At 33.8% G+C, this 14,162-nt stretch overlaps 3 protein-coding genes across 7 annotated transcripts; 1 reads left to right on the forward strand and 2 right to left on the reverse strand.

Annotated features, from left to right (window-relative positions):
• Nucleotides 1-838: 838 nt before the first annotated feature.
• Nucleotides 839-4,826, reverse strand: LOC133682985 (cathepsin B-like protease 3). The gene is made up of 9 exons (XM_062106508.1): nt 4,490-4,826; nt 2,996-3,049; nt 2,822-2,902; nt 2,465-2,668; nt 2,226-2,300; nt 1,963-2,124; nt 1,735-1,848; nt 1,243-1,278; nt 839-1,149 (listed from the first exon to the last, which is right to left on the reverse strand). Exons 1-9 carry the CDS (start codon nt 4,544-4,546, stop codon nt 1,015-1,017), a joined length of 918 nt encoding a protein of 305 aa, XP_061962492.1. The 5' UTR covers nt 4,547-4,826; the 3' UTR covers nt 839-1,014.
• Nucleotides 4,827-6,563: 1,737 nt separating this feature from the next.
• LOC133681526 (GEM-like protein 1) lies at nt 6,564-9,524 on the reverse strand. Of its 2 annotated transcripts, none has more exons than XM_062104588.1 (4): nt 9,120-9,524; nt 8,913-9,014; nt 7,278-7,552; nt 6,564-6,916 (listed from the first exon to the last, which is right to left on the reverse strand). In XM_062104588.1, the coding sequence occupies exons 1-4, from the start codon at nt 9,196-9,198 to the stop codon at nt 6,707-6,709; spliced, it is 666 nt and encodes a 221-aa protein (XP_061960572.1). In that variant the 5' UTR covers nt 9,199-9,524; the 3' UTR covers nt 6,564-6,706. The 2 variants fall into 2 exon arrangements, with proteins under 2 accessions (XP_061960572.1, XP_061960571.1); XM_062104587.1 differs by having other exon boundaries at nt 9,114-9,520.
• Nucleotides 9,525-10,985: 1,461 nt separating this feature from the next.
• On the forward strand, nt 10,986-14,069 carry LOC133683172 (uncharacterized). Of its 4 annotated transcripts, none has more exons than XM_062106714.1 (2): nt 10,986-11,721; nt 11,997-14,069. In XM_062106714.1, the coding sequence occupies exon 2, from the start codon at nt 12,090-12,092 to the stop codon at nt 13,947-13,949; it is 1,860 nt and encodes a 619-aa protein (XP_061962698.1). In that variant the 5' UTR covers nt 10,986-11,721; nt 11,997-12,089; the 3' UTR covers nt 13,950-14,069. The 4 variants fall into 4 exon arrangements, with proteins under 4 accessions (XP_061962698.1, XP_061962697.1, XP_061962699.1 ...); XM_062106713.1 differs by having other exon boundaries at nt 10,986-11,280; nt 11,510-14,069; XM_062106715.1 differs by having other exon boundaries at nt 10,986-11,280; nt 12,030-14,069.
• Nucleotides 14,070-14,162: the final 93 nt, after the last annotated feature.

A 14,162-nucleotide genomic window follows, 5' to 3' on the forward strand; every position in this document is an offset into this window, starting at 1 on the left:
TAGTTATATTAAAGACAAGGGGGGTAATGTAATATGTTTATAAAAACTATAATAAACACGGAGTGGGATCAATAATTTATATAATGAGAATCACACCATCCTTTTTTTTTTATGTAATTGAAGAGTGTTTCTTCTAAATTATCGCGGCAAAGCAAAATAATTTTCCTACAAAATTTATTATTTAAAAATTAATGATATATTATCTTCTTGAACACACGTAAATTAAAGGTTTATTTGATATTGCTGGGATATTGCTATTGTGTTGTGTTATGAAATAAAAACAACATTTGGTAATTGGTTATTGAATTATGTTTATAAATATTTTAAACAACTATATAATATTTATTTAAATTCTATTATTATACTCTTAAGATATAAAAGAATCAGTAAAAACTATATCATACTAAAAATATTTCAACAAATACATTTTATTTATATTTTTTTTTTATTAATGAGAGTGTACAGGTCAACTTATGTGTATCTCGATTAATTTCACGAGTCTATAGTTAACGACCATATAGATTTTCAATAACCTTGAAGAAACTCGAACTCGTAATCATTGATGAACAAATTCAATATCTAATCCCTTGAGATTTTTTTTATTTATAAATTCTTAATTTTACATGTTGCGTGTGCATGCGCATGTATATTTTTCATTAAGGAATTCTTAAGATCGAATAATTAATAATAATAATAAGAATGATAAAGGCTGTGGGAATAGTGATTCCTTCTTCTTTTTCGTTTCCTGATGCCATTCTCCAATCCCCAATTCCACCAATCCTTTGATTCTCCACATTTGGAGGGTAACGAGGGGGATAGAGAATTAATGGTCTTATAATTTTTAAACCTTAACTTAATATTTGAATTTGTTTTTTAAAATTCAATCTTATCCTTTTTAACAAAAGCATCCTAATGTAGCTGAGATCATATTCAACAACTCTCTCCATGCATAACTTATCGCTAAAACACGGTTTATACATGAATTACATCACATTTGAATACGATAATCCACCATCAAGCCGTAGCGTGCTCATGGCCATCGATGCTGGCAACTTCTCTAACGAGGTTCCTGGGGGAAGGCAAACCAGCAACAACAGCCCCTTCAATGCCGCACTCATTTGTTCCTCTTTTAATCTTAAAGTAACCATCCTGTCATTCAAAATGAAATTGCATGTCAGCAATTGAGAATACCTTTTACGACAGTGATTCAACAGGGAGCAAATTCTGATCAAAAGAACCTACATCACCCCAGCCTCTATTCCACTGATTAGCAAGAAGCTGAAACAAAGAGTAATACTAGTGTTAATAACATGAGAAAACAAAGGCCATGAATGTTAGAAAAATATCCTTAAGGTGGCCCATATGTCATGTAGATTTTAAACCAAGTGACAATCAAGACTTGGAGCCTATTGAACTATAGTAGTGGATCAAGCATATCTATGATGAATGGAGGTGAAAAAATTAGATTATATATAAAGGATTCATAATCTAGCCAAAAGAGAAGTAAATGAAAAGTCTTGTGTCTTCTATCCACACAATAACCCTAGAGTTTGGCATGGATTAGAAGACTTTTTATTCTTGACATCTTTAATTTTTCTGGACAATGGCTTTAACACTCATCGGTCATGGGCGGGAGGTGAATATCCTAATAATTTGCCACTGCTTTTATATGCTAAGGCATATTGAAGTTACTTACAATGAAAACTATAAAAAATGACCAGTATTCACACATACCCAATAATCCTCCCCATCTTCAGAAGTCCCCCATCCAATAAGCTTAACAGCATGGCCTCCCATGGCATCACCTGTTATGTGCTTGTAAACTCCTGATTTATAATGAGCAAAATCCTGTAACATGAAAATTTTGTTAAGGAACATCATGATTGTAGAACAGATTGGGCAAGATCAAAATGTAATGTCTCTCATTTTCTCAGTAACCAATCTAAACTAAGAGAGATCTCAAGGGTCAAAGTAATAGGAAAGGCCAGAAACTTGTACCTCCTCAGTGACAACACCAGATTGGACAAAGTATCTCCATGCATCAATTGGACTACCCCCATCGCAACCAGCGCCGCACATCCAGCCACAGCAAGCTAAGAGATCATTGACAGATAGAGAGAGGTTCTGCAATAAAAGGACGTATATGATTATACTGGAACAACATAAATAGCCATCTTCTTTTGTTCAAATATAAACAATCAACTTGAATTACAAGATTCAGTTACCATGCCATAATGGATGCAAAAACGATCAGATAGTGATTCAACAGCACCAAATGCCCAACAGGATCCACAGTGACCCTGGATTATCAAAATTGAAATGTGTCGAGAAATGGCAAGGTTTGTTTAGACAAATCCTTGAGAAAGAAATAAAAACAAATTTTTTTACCTGATCTATGATTTCAAATTTGACCCACGATTTGCCAAATAAAGCAGAAAAGCATCAGGACCTTGAAAATTAATTAGAAAAAAAAAACAGAGAACCATGCAATGCAAGCAGGTAGAAAGTGACCTAGAATTCTTCCGATGGTGCTACAATGTGGCCAAGCAGTTCTCGCATCAAATTCTATTGGCAATTTCATGGATTTTGGATGCCTTAAAAGAGGAACGCCTCTTAGTTCCTTTCTGGGTGTTTGTTTGACTCCAAGAAGGTACTTAAATTCTCCAACCTATGCAATAAAGAAACTGGAAATGTTAGCTATATGGAATAAAAGACTAGAGCCAGCCTCTACATGAGTTAATGAAACAAGACAAAAAGGTACTTAAAACAATCCCAGTCTCTAAATCTCCAATGAACAAGGTCTGCCCAGTCGAGCACTCACAGAATAATTGGAAAATTGAGGGTTCATTGTAGCTTCCCATCCAGCTTTGGGATTTTCATTGACCTTTTGAACTATTGAATCCTGTACAATCATAGTGAAAGAAGAAGAAAAATAAATAATTTGCAATGCAACAAATTCATACAAAAAAAAAAGGGGATCTGCTAAATAAAATACCTGAAGGATCCTAGAGTTGAGTTTGAGCTTGGAGACTGGTTCCTCCGCAGTAGCCTGTTGACCACATAACATTCAATAACCTCAAATTTAGAAAAGTAACCATTCAAGAATCAAAACAGATAGGGAAAAAAAATCCAAGAATGGAAATTAATTAAAGATAAGACTGACCAGCAGACCGACATAACGACCTCCAACTGATTTGTATTCACGAGGTCATATTTATGAATTAATTCCTACTTTAAAGATGTTTTTGCATAAGTACTAATTAAGCTCCATAAAAAAATAAAAAAAAACTCAAGTAGAAAACAATAACTATATTTAATAGCTATATTTGAGTCAAATTAAAAGTGGAATCAAACATCTACCATTAATTAAAACAAATTATGGGTGAATAAGAAATTGATATAAAAAAACTCTTATTAGCATGTTTTGCAAACCCAAGAACTATCAATCTTGCATTGAAATATTGCAAGATTTTCTTATATTTTATTAGTATGAAGTTGAAGAGTTTAAATTTAACCTGTAAAGCACTAGAACTTTTAAAAGAACAAAAACCCTAGACCAAATGGACTTTGAGCTTAAAAGTTCAGTCACATGTGAGCATTTTTAGACCCATAAAGAATTATTTTTTTTGCCAATCTAAACAATAAACATCATCTACCAAAACAATTTTATTTTCAAAGTAAAAACATCTAATTTTAAGGCAAAACTGTAGGTTTTTATTTTTTTATGACGGTTAGTTAAGAGAATTAATTATGTTAATTACCAGGATTAATTCTCCATTAGTTTTAGTTCAAAAAAATCAATATAAAAAAGAGTTGAGTGAAAGATGTTCTGCACACACAAAACAGTAGCTCTTCAGCCTTCTCTCCTCTGCCTTTCCCAACGTTTCTACTTTTTTTTCATCTAGTCATTCTAGAGCTAGGTTCAGGTTATTTTTAGAGAGATATTTTAGAATGTTTTCCTAGTTCATGGATTTTGTTTAGTAGTAGTGTTCTTGAAATTACAAGACACTGATTACAATCAATCCATTTGCGTACGAACAATAAAACTGCCAAAGTATGCAATTATAGCAACGTAATCTGCATCTAGATGTTTCAACAAATGGACTACATAATCTGACTAATATAATGCTTTCTTTACAGGCATGTTTAAGAAACAAGACTTGATTAGTTTAATTTTGCATGTGTTTATATGCTTGTTTATTTTTTATTTTTTTTACAAGCTTAAATTTTATTCTAGCTACATGCGATTTATTTAGTGATTATATTAAATTATTTATTACAACGAATTAGAATACTCTCGTATTTTTAATTGAATAGAATTAAACCCGAACAAATGCAATTAAATTTTGATTGCAAAATCAACCGCCAGATTTGGGGGGGAAATTCGAACAGGCATTGATATCTCTCCACTAGAACACAAAAAACTGAGAGGTAACGATCGGATTTTTTAGAATAAATAGATAGAGATTGCAACTGGAAAGCAATTTACCTGAGAGATAGCAGCAAGGAGTAAGAGAAGAGTGGGAAAATACAAAGGATTTGCCATTGCCTGCTTGCTGGAGAAGGGAAGAAAATGGAAATATCCAGGAAGTAGGTGACAAACGAGGAAAGAGGAGAGTTTACACTACAGAAGAAAGGAGGTGAGGGAAGTAAATCAAACTGGAGAAGGAAGGAGACTTTCTTGACTTTTTCTTTTTGTGCAGGCTTATGTCAACAGTGATGGCAGAGCCCATTGTCTTTTTTGGGTTTGCTCTCGCTTCCCACGTATCATAATGGAGACATCATCTGTTACGACCCTCGTGGCTCACTGCGGAGGACATCCCACCCTGATCCTATCTTTGATTATTTATATATATATATAACCTGGCCCAGCCCAGTGGGTTTATCCAGACCGAGTGATCTAGGGATTTTAGACCGGTTTTAAATGGTCAAAACCGGGTGACCAGTATAACTCATGTGAGACTTAATCTTTATTTTTTTTATATTTTTTTAATCAACTCTAAAACATGTAAAATTAATTTGTGAATATTTGAACTCATAATTTTTTATAGCTTGTATCCTTTTAAAATATATTTTTTAATTTTTTAATGTGAAATAATTATGTTTATAGCCTATATCTATGTTGAATATTTTTCAATTTTTTCCATCTTGGATTGCTATATATATAATCTTAATTTATATGAAATGTTTCTTAATTTTTAGATATATATAGCTATCTTTCATTCACATTAAATATATATATACATAAACACACACCGCATAACACATGAGATATTTCTTAATTTTTCTATGTGGAATAGCTATGTATAACTTACATTCACGTGAAATGTTTTTTTAACATTTTCATGTGAAATATTAAAAAATTAAATATTTTTTTTTATTTTTTCTAGGTTGACCTGGGTCCTGACCCTATGGCTAGGTCAACCCTCCCATGGTCAGATTAATCCTCAAATCAAATTTAATAACTATGATATATATAACACAAAATGATTATTTGAATTTATTAAAAAAAAAGTATTTCAGAACTTAACGAGGTGTTTAGGATAGCGATACATATTATTTTTCAAAGTGTTTTTTTTACTTAAAAAGACATTAAAATAATATTATTTTTCATGTTTTAAAAATTATTTTTGATATTAACATATCAAAATAATAAAACAAATATAAAAAATTAATTTTAAAAAAAATTAAAATTTTTAAAAATCACAATTACATATGCTTCCAAACAACCTCATAAAGTGGAATCACAAGGATGGAATAGGCTAGTTAAATTTTGTTAAAAAAATAAAATTGAAAGTTTAGACTTATTTTTTATTTATTGAATTAAGTATTTATCAACTGAGGGAGGAGTTATAAGATTAATCAAGATATTTAAATAATATTAAGAAGGTATGTTTTCAAAGGGATTTTTTTTAGATTTGTAAATTCAATACCTCCCTTTACTATTTTTTTTCCTGGAAGTATATTAACTTTCAAGCATTTCCTCTTTAAAATCTGTTTAATATTGTCATATTAATTGTTTTTAAAATATTTTTTATTTAAAAATACATTAAAATAATATTCTTTACTTCTAACTTATGAATTCTAACTCGTAGCATATTTTTTCTTAAAAAAAATTATTTAAGCCATTTTTATTAAATATATTTTTAATTTAAATTCATTTTTCTCATAAAGTACTTATAAAAACAACCTTCAAATTATGATTAAAATAAAAGGTCATATCAGAAGGAATCTAAATCCACTTATCATCTATGCCAACAATTGGTGGCCACATGAGAAAAAGAATTTTCTATCCTTGGGTGTAACAAACATATCCACAGCCACACACGCCAATAGTTTGTGTTAATTCAATTGATTTCAGGCTGGCCTTGCAAGATAAAAAGTATGTTTTTCATAAAGACCTAGGGAGACGGAAAGAAAGCGCTCAGTTCATGATAATTCTCCCTCTTCGTAGGTGCATTGCTGGGTGGATAAGCTTCTAGACAAAGAAAGTTAGAAACCATAAGAAACAATACATTCAGAGTCAGCATCTATATATATATATATATCAGGTAACCAGTGGGTTTCTAATCAAACTGTCAACACAAATATTCCTGTTTAACATTCATTGTCCATTGACGATCAACCTAAATTATTCTGCTTATAAAACATTACCGTCACAATATTCTGTTCCATAAGTTAAGCATGCCACCGGGAGGGAGCATGATCATGCACTGTGTGCCACAGGGACCCCAGAAGAGTCACGAGACTGCTGTAAAGTCTCACATAATTGCTTCAGTGCCTTGTCGTATGATATAAACCCCATGAACCAGAATTCATGACCATCCGTTGTCACAACTTGGATGTACTTATCAGAAGGGTTCATTCTGTTTGAAGAAGGATTTACTGCTCTCAACCTATCAGGCTGCACCACGACCTATATATACATATATCGAGGGAGTTAAACAACGGAAAATGCTATCTGGAAAGTAAAAGGAAACCTTATCAGTTGCCTGCTAAAAGTTTTAAGCAAAATTATTAGAAATAGGTAACACAATAAACGGGCCTTGTAAAGAAATAGTTATTGCACGAGTTCACATCAATCATTTCTCGCTTTCAGGTCAATGAAACTTGTAATGATTTCTAATTGCAATGTGCAAAATTTGTTTGAAAACTGTTAAAGAACTTTCTATTCAAGAAATAGAACATTGAAAAGCATGTGTTATCCAGCTTAGATTAACAGAAATGAGAGATTGATGGCGAGTGCATCGCCAAGAAATGTAGTAGAAGATTATAACCTTGTAATACATCCATTGCTGCTGTCCTGTGGGAGAATAATAGCAGAAGGGATGCTCACTGCAAAAGGCCACCTTTTTGGAGGATATATAAAGTGTCCCAATGACAGGTCCTGTGGAAGTTGATATATAGCAAGCATATGCATTCAAGAACTTCTCTCCAGGCAAGACCTCAAATGTCTGCTGGAATACCTTATCATATCCTCCTTCAGTAAGTACCTTTGTCCCTTGAGAAATCCTTGCCATTGCCGCATCGGTGAGACTAGGACTAACCTTGACTATTGTTCTCAAAACACAAAATTACACACGAGAAACTAAATGATCGCATCCATATTTGAGAATTAAAACTAAGTAATTTGCATTACATGAACAAAAGAACGAAAACAAAAAATTGGCTTCCTAATTTCCAAAAGTACAGGTTTAACTCACAAAACAAAGTGGTTGCTTTGTGTCATTCCTAAAAATCATTAACTCAATGTTCTTGATGGGACAATAGGCCCGAGACACAATTCACACCCGTGTTTGGTCATAGACGATGGAGGGTAGCCTAACCTGTTGTTCTTTGATTAGGAGATTGGGTTTTAGCCTATGTTATTGGGTTTAATTTATTTGGACTTTTATTTGGGTTTTGTTACTGGATTTGATGTAATTCTATATTAGACTTTAGTTTATTTTTCTTGGGGTTCTGACTTAGTTATTGATCAGGAAGGGTTTGCTATTCATAAGCAATCTTCTTACATTTTGAGGAAAGTTTTTGATGAATTAATAAAACCTACGTAGTTGCAAACTTTACCTCCTCCTATCTCTTTTCTTTTCTCTTCTCTTTTTCGTCTCCTTTTCTTCTACTTCTCAGCTTCTTTCTTTCTCCCCTTTTTAATTCTCTTAGATCTCTTTTGTACCGCATCAGTTCTACAAAGATCACTTCCCTTCTTGAAGTCCGGAAACAATGAACTCCTCAAGGTTGTAAAACATCCTTTAGAGGAGAATAATAATATCTGGCTTTTGTATTCCTGAAATGGTTCTCAAAGCCAAGGCAATGAATCTATTCCCTCTGTTTATACCTTCTTTTTTTCCCCCTATTAACCTGTGTCTTTCCTCGTATCCATTCTATGAAGACATGCCTCCACATTCATCCATTCTCATAGATCCCAAATTTACTTGAAAATAATTATGAAAAGGTCAAGAAGAGTGTTCCTTCACTTGGTTTCTCAACAAAGGCCAGATAAGCATCTTCGACTTTGCAATAAAAAACAAGCCATTTTGTTGGTTCAGTTTGTATTTGATCATAACTAAAAAAGCTGGTGAATCAAGGTGATCCCCAATCAGTCACGGTGTTTAAATTTAAGCAGATAGGGGAGGGGGGACCAAAGGGACTTTCTCCTACTTTTATATGTTTATACGAGGCAAGTTCGTAGGCAATGCTGGATGGCACCTTTCTATGAGACTTCATTTTCTTAAAGATGAAAAGATAAACCCAATAAGCCAAGTAAAAAGAGGCGATGCAAGGTTTTTCCACTCGACATTGCAGTGGCATTAAATTTAATGATTGTGCATATTAAGGGCAGGCAAGAAGAATTTACTTGGTCCTGACTCTTGATTGATGGTAGCATGAAGAGGGAAGGGAAAAGAACAACTCACAGTGATGCCAGATGTTATCAGCATAGACTTCTGCTTTCCTAGTGGCCACTTCGACCCTTTTCCCGCATCGATTCAGAGCATCACATATCTTCCCCATCGATCCTGATAGAAGTAGAGCGATAATTAACAATTTGGATTCTAATTAAAAACAAACACCACGAAAGGCACTCATGAGCTCAAAAGTCAAAAGATCTGACTCACTGTTACCATTCGTCCCATGTCCATTACTAGTAGCGGGAGGAACAGGCGCGAACTGGAGGTAAGGATTGTTGTTATTGTGGTCCATGTTGTGTTGAGGATGGAGATTGAGGTTCACTGTATTGCGTCGGGGATGCAGAGTTGTGCAAGTTATACGGCAGCAAGACAGGAGACTCACTTTTCCTCCACCGCCCAAACGTCACTTGGATTTTAGCTCCCCGCTATTATTCCCCGTGGTAACCGCCCAAATCGGCCGATTTATTTATTTATTTATTTATTCGAAGGTGGTGTTTTCGGAGCAGCCTGTTTATCTACAGAGATTAATATTCGTTTTATTAAAAGGATGCCTTCACATCGTTTGATGCATGCAAGACAATTTCAACAGATTTCAAAATAAAATGCCATTTGCTTTGGTTGTGGAGTGGAATGGAATGGAATGGAATTTGAGTGATTACATTGATTTTGTGGGGGATATTGTATTTAAGTTGCAAGTGTCAGAGAATTTATACACGGAATCATATACGAAATTTATTTTAATTTTTTTTATGAGTATCTTTATATCTTTTAAAGTGTGTGAGAATATTACTGTTTGGGGTTTATAACTGTTTTTTTTAATAAGTGTATTTTTTAAAGATTAAACTTGTATTATTATTTTTATAGAAATATAATAATATTTTAATTGCTAGATCAACATTCATTCATAAAATTTTAATTTAGTGCATATTTTATTTTAAATTTATTTTAATTGAGTTGATATTTTATGTGATTAGAGAAAAGCATTCAGTTTGTTTAAGCTTTGTGGTGAGAAAGCATTCAAGTGCAATTAGGGAGCGTAGAAAAATGAATGATAAAAAAGGAGAGAAAAAACATCCCAAGATTATACGACTTGAGAGCATGATTCCGAGATTCGGATGTAGATTTAATGGGTAAATTTTAAAATATTATCATCTAAATTTTTTTTATAGAACAATATTGTTTTTTTATAATTTTCTTTTAAATTATCTAGGTTGAGTTTTATTTAAGTTTTCTCATGTCAAATTTTAAATTAATTCATGATAAAACTTGATATAATTAGACTCGATGCCAACATATTACTCAATTGACTTGATAGGCTAAGCGTATAGTTAAGAGTAGGAAAAATTATTATTCCCCTCCTTACATTGAATAACACTTTATATTTTTTTTAATTTTATTTAGATTTATTAAAAATTGAATATCATAATTTATCTTGATTTATTTTTTATAAAATTATCTAATTCTCGTAACTTGAGTCACAAGTTCTGCAAGTTAACTCAATTGACTTAGTATTTTTTTGCAATCAATTATGTTTTTTTAACTTTATCATTTATTATTTAGGTTGATTGTGAGTTAATTTTTTTTATATAATAATAATGATTAATTATTCAAAATTGAACAGCTAAATTTAAATTTAAATCTAATAATCCTTATACATGCATGGACATAAAAACAGAGTTATTGAAGATAAAAATTATATTATATACTAGTAGTCAATGCTTTTAAATAATACAAGGTAGATCTTCACATGAAAGTCCCATATTATGTGCACAATACAAGTTTTCTTAGTGCTTTTGAAATTGTGATAAAAATGGTTTATTTAGAAATACAATAAAATATATTTTTTATTTTCTCACTAACACATTAAAATAATAAAAAATAAAAATTAATTTTTTTTAATAAATACGATGCATATTCGACATTTAACCATTTAATGTTTTTTATTACAAAGCACGCCCTTAAAATTGCCACTCATCAGGGTGGGCCTGGGCCTCCGACCATTGACCCATTACGAGCCACTCACAATTAGCAGTATTCGAAAGCAATTTAATTAATTAAAAATTTGAGAGTGACTTTACTGTTTCAGATAATTATGGTGATGGTATTCCGCAAGCTCACTGCGGTACAGTAGAAGGGCCAAGAAGCCAAAAAAGAAAAAGAAAAAATCCGAAGCCAAAAGAAGGAATAAGTTCGGCACAGACAGGTACGAGAGAAAGAGAAAGATGTAAAGCTACTATCCTAATTCCTATCCCCCCCAAAAAATGGCACTCTTGTCCACTTCTGGTCTCTGTTTTCAACTACTGTAGAAGAGAAAAACCCCCATTTTCAGCTCCAATTCATAAGCTTCGCCTCTTCTCTGTTTTTCCCTTCCAAGGTTTGATTCTCTACTCTCTCACTGTGATTTTTCTTTTTCCATTCATCTGGTCTCTGTTATGGTTTAGGAACCATGATCAGTTGATGGTTTTGGGTAATTAGCTGGAAAGGTTGCTATTTGAATGTTGGGTTTGATCCATCCTATTTTGCAAGTTTATATATATATAGCAGAGGCATTTTCTCTCTGGTTACTTGGTTTTAATCTTTTCTTTCTTTGCCGGTTTCTGAAGATTAGAGTCTTCCAAAATTTGTGTTGCAAATGATCTGGGTTGGACCCGAACTGGTAACACGCTGGAGATCAACTGTACATTGAGATGTGAAGAAGTATCTACTTGTGTACATGTATTGTGAGTTTTTGGATATACGAGAATATATAGGAATGTGATTCTAGTACAGCAATCATGGACTGAAATATCAACTATAGCAGCAAGAAATGTAGAAGGTATCGCGAGATGCTTCATATTGCCATCGCTAATAGTAATTCTAGGCATTTCATTTGGAGCTGGTTGATCAATTTTTGCATTTTTTTCAGCCACTTTTTTTTTTCAATGGCTGAGAACACCAATTTACTTGCATTTTCAACTCCTAAATTTAGAATATTCATTCGCTTTTGTTTTGATGAATTGTTTCTTTGGTGTTGTCATAAGGGGTTTAAAATCTAAGGAATTCTCATTTAAATTGTGCTGATTTTGATGACTATGGTCATCTTCTCTTCAGGCACCTTAATTAGTTCTGGTGATTAAGTTTCAGATCTGGGATTCGATATGTTCATGTAACTTAAGGATTGTCTTCACACTACTTTCTGTATCAATGGGCATACAGAAGATTTGCCATCGGAGTTCAAGTTCTGATAAAGTTTCTTGTGTCTTCAATGGTGAAGTCAAGCTGATGAGAGATAACCCAGTCCTGGGAGCAGACTCAGGGAATGATTCAGATGATTGTGAACTTGCTGAATTGAACTGTGAGCTTGGCATGGTGGAAGGCCAGTGGTGCTGCATACCATATGAGCTCTATGATCTTCCAGATTTGAGGGAAATATTATCTCTAGACACATGGAATTTGTGTTTAACAGAGGAAGAAAGGTTCCATCTGTCAGCTTACCTTCCAGACATGGACCAAGAGACGTTTTGCTTGACTATGAAGGAACTTTTTGATGGTAGTGAAATATATTTTGGGAATCCGTTGGATAAATTCTTCAAAAAATTGAAAGCTGGATTCTACCCTCCAAAGGTGGCGTGCTTCAGAGAAGGCTTGCAGTTTTTACAAAGGAAACAATATTATCATTCGCTTAGAGCTTACCATGACAGGATGATACAAAAGTTTATAGACATGAGAAGGTTATGGGATCAGCGTGAAATGAGTCCTGGTATTGAGGAAAATATTTTCACTTGGAAAAACAGGAGAAAACAAAAGAGCACCAACACGCTTGATCTAAATGAATCTCCTGATGACGATCATCTGTTAAGTGAGAAGGTCAACTTGGAATTGAAGGCAACGAAGCTAGTGGAGAGTGAGAATTCAGCCAAGGACAGGCCACCCTTTCTGTCTGCCAACAGGCCAAAATTTGCAGCTCCATACTGCAGACCAAAGGGGGTTCTAAAGAAGAAGGCATCCGGCAGTGATTCATTCCATAATTACAATTCAAAGATGGTTGTGGCTGACTTCTCAGAACACTATCGATCATTGCCCAAAGGACTGTTGAAAATAGTACCTAAAGTTCCTTCAGTTCACCTGGAACAATCAGGCATTGTGCCAACAGGAGTGCAATCAAACTTTCCTTCTGGGACTCATGGCATACGGGATTTTAAGTTTTCTCCTTTACCAACTTCTCTATGCTCTCAGAATGCAGGTAGCCTGCATGAATATCCATTTCTAAGGCAAAAGGCTGATGGTAGCAGAGTTTATTCTCCTCTGGACCAACCTCAGTTTCTAATGGATCCACAGGAAAGTGTTAGGGCAACCAGTAATCACCCAGAAAGCTCCTCAAGAAAAGTGAAACTGGAAACACCTTCATCTTTAGATGACAATTCTGTTTTAGGAAAACACAAATTGTTTGGAGTTGATATGGGAAGGTTTCTGAATAAGGAATGCAAGTCATCCTTGGAGACAGTGGGTGCAATGCCGTATGCCTTTGGTAGTGAAAATCCGAGGGCAAATTTGGGCAGAGAATTTAATGGCTCTTCCCTGAGATCCTTGGAATCATTCCCATTTCGTATCCAATATCAGGGAGGGGAGCAGCACATGACACCCTTAAAAGAAGAGCATCTCACTATCCATCCAAGAATTCCAGAAGTGGTTCCCACAATTTCAGATGTTGGCAATGGTAAGCAAGAAACGTTAATGGGTTCTTCTTCACACCAAAAGAATGGTGAGAGTGATGTCAGCATCAGAAAATTGGAGAAGCTATCGAGTAAATCCATTGTCTCGGAGGCATTTAAGGATAAAAAGTTACTGCCATTGACGTACAAGCGAAGGAAAGTTGTAACTAAGGCCAACTCATTAAACTTTGGCAAGTCACTAACAGCAGCTGCTGATTTGAAGTCTGCAATTCCAAAAGAATCAAATCAAGATTTTAGGGAAGGTGTGAAAACTGTGAAGATAAAATTAATGGGATTGAAAGATATGCCCTTGGACAAGGAACCTGAAACAGCACTTCATGGACTAAAGTAGGTACTTCCTAGTAATATCAATTTTCTTTGTGGTTTCCACAAAATTACTCTGTAGTATATGCTTTCTAAGATGTGTAAATCGAAGTATAGTGCAAAAAGAAAGTTCCCATCGTCGTGATAATCCCATTGCAAACTTATATTCTGCCACGGAGCTTACGATCAGCATGTGCATGCATATGTAGTTGTAAATATTTTCTTGTTGACTTGTCAAGTT

The sequence above is a fragment of the Populus nigra genome, chromosome 2 (assembly GCF_951802175.1).
Source record: "Populus nigra chromosome 2, ddPopNigr1.1, whole genome shotgun sequence".
NCBI classification, from domain to species: Eukaryota; Viridiplantae; Streptophyta; class Magnoliopsida; order Malpighiales; family Salicaceae; genus Populus; species Populus nigra.

Coding starts and splice junctions, on each gene's coding strand:
- LOC133682985 (XM_062106508.1), bottom strand. CDS start 4,546: ATGGCAAATCCTTTGTATTTTCCCACTCTTCTCTTACTCCTTGCTGCT. Junction 2,301..2,464: donor GGTTCTCTGTTTTTTTTTTC/TAATTAATTTTC, acceptor TTGATAATCCAG/GGTCACTGTGGATCCTGTTG. Junction 1,849..1,962: donor TTTCCTATTACTTTGACCCT/TGAGATCTCTCT, acceptor TTCATGTTACAG/GATTTTGCTCATTATAAATC.
- LOC133681526 (XM_062104587.1), bottom strand. CDS start 9,198: ATGGACCACAATAACAACAATCCTTACCTCCAGTTCGCGCCTGTTCCT. Junction 9,015..9,113: donor ACATGGGACGAATGGTAACA/GTGAGTCAGATC, acceptor TACTTCTATCAG/GATCGATGGGGAAGATATGT. Junction 6,917..7,277: donor AGCAATGGATGTATTACAAG/GTTATAATCTTC, acceptor ATGTATATATAG/GTCGTGGTGCAGCCTGATAG.
- LOC133683172 (XM_062106714.1), top strand. CDS start 12,090: ATGGGCATACAGAAGATTTGCCATCGGAGTTCAAGTTCTGATAAAGTT.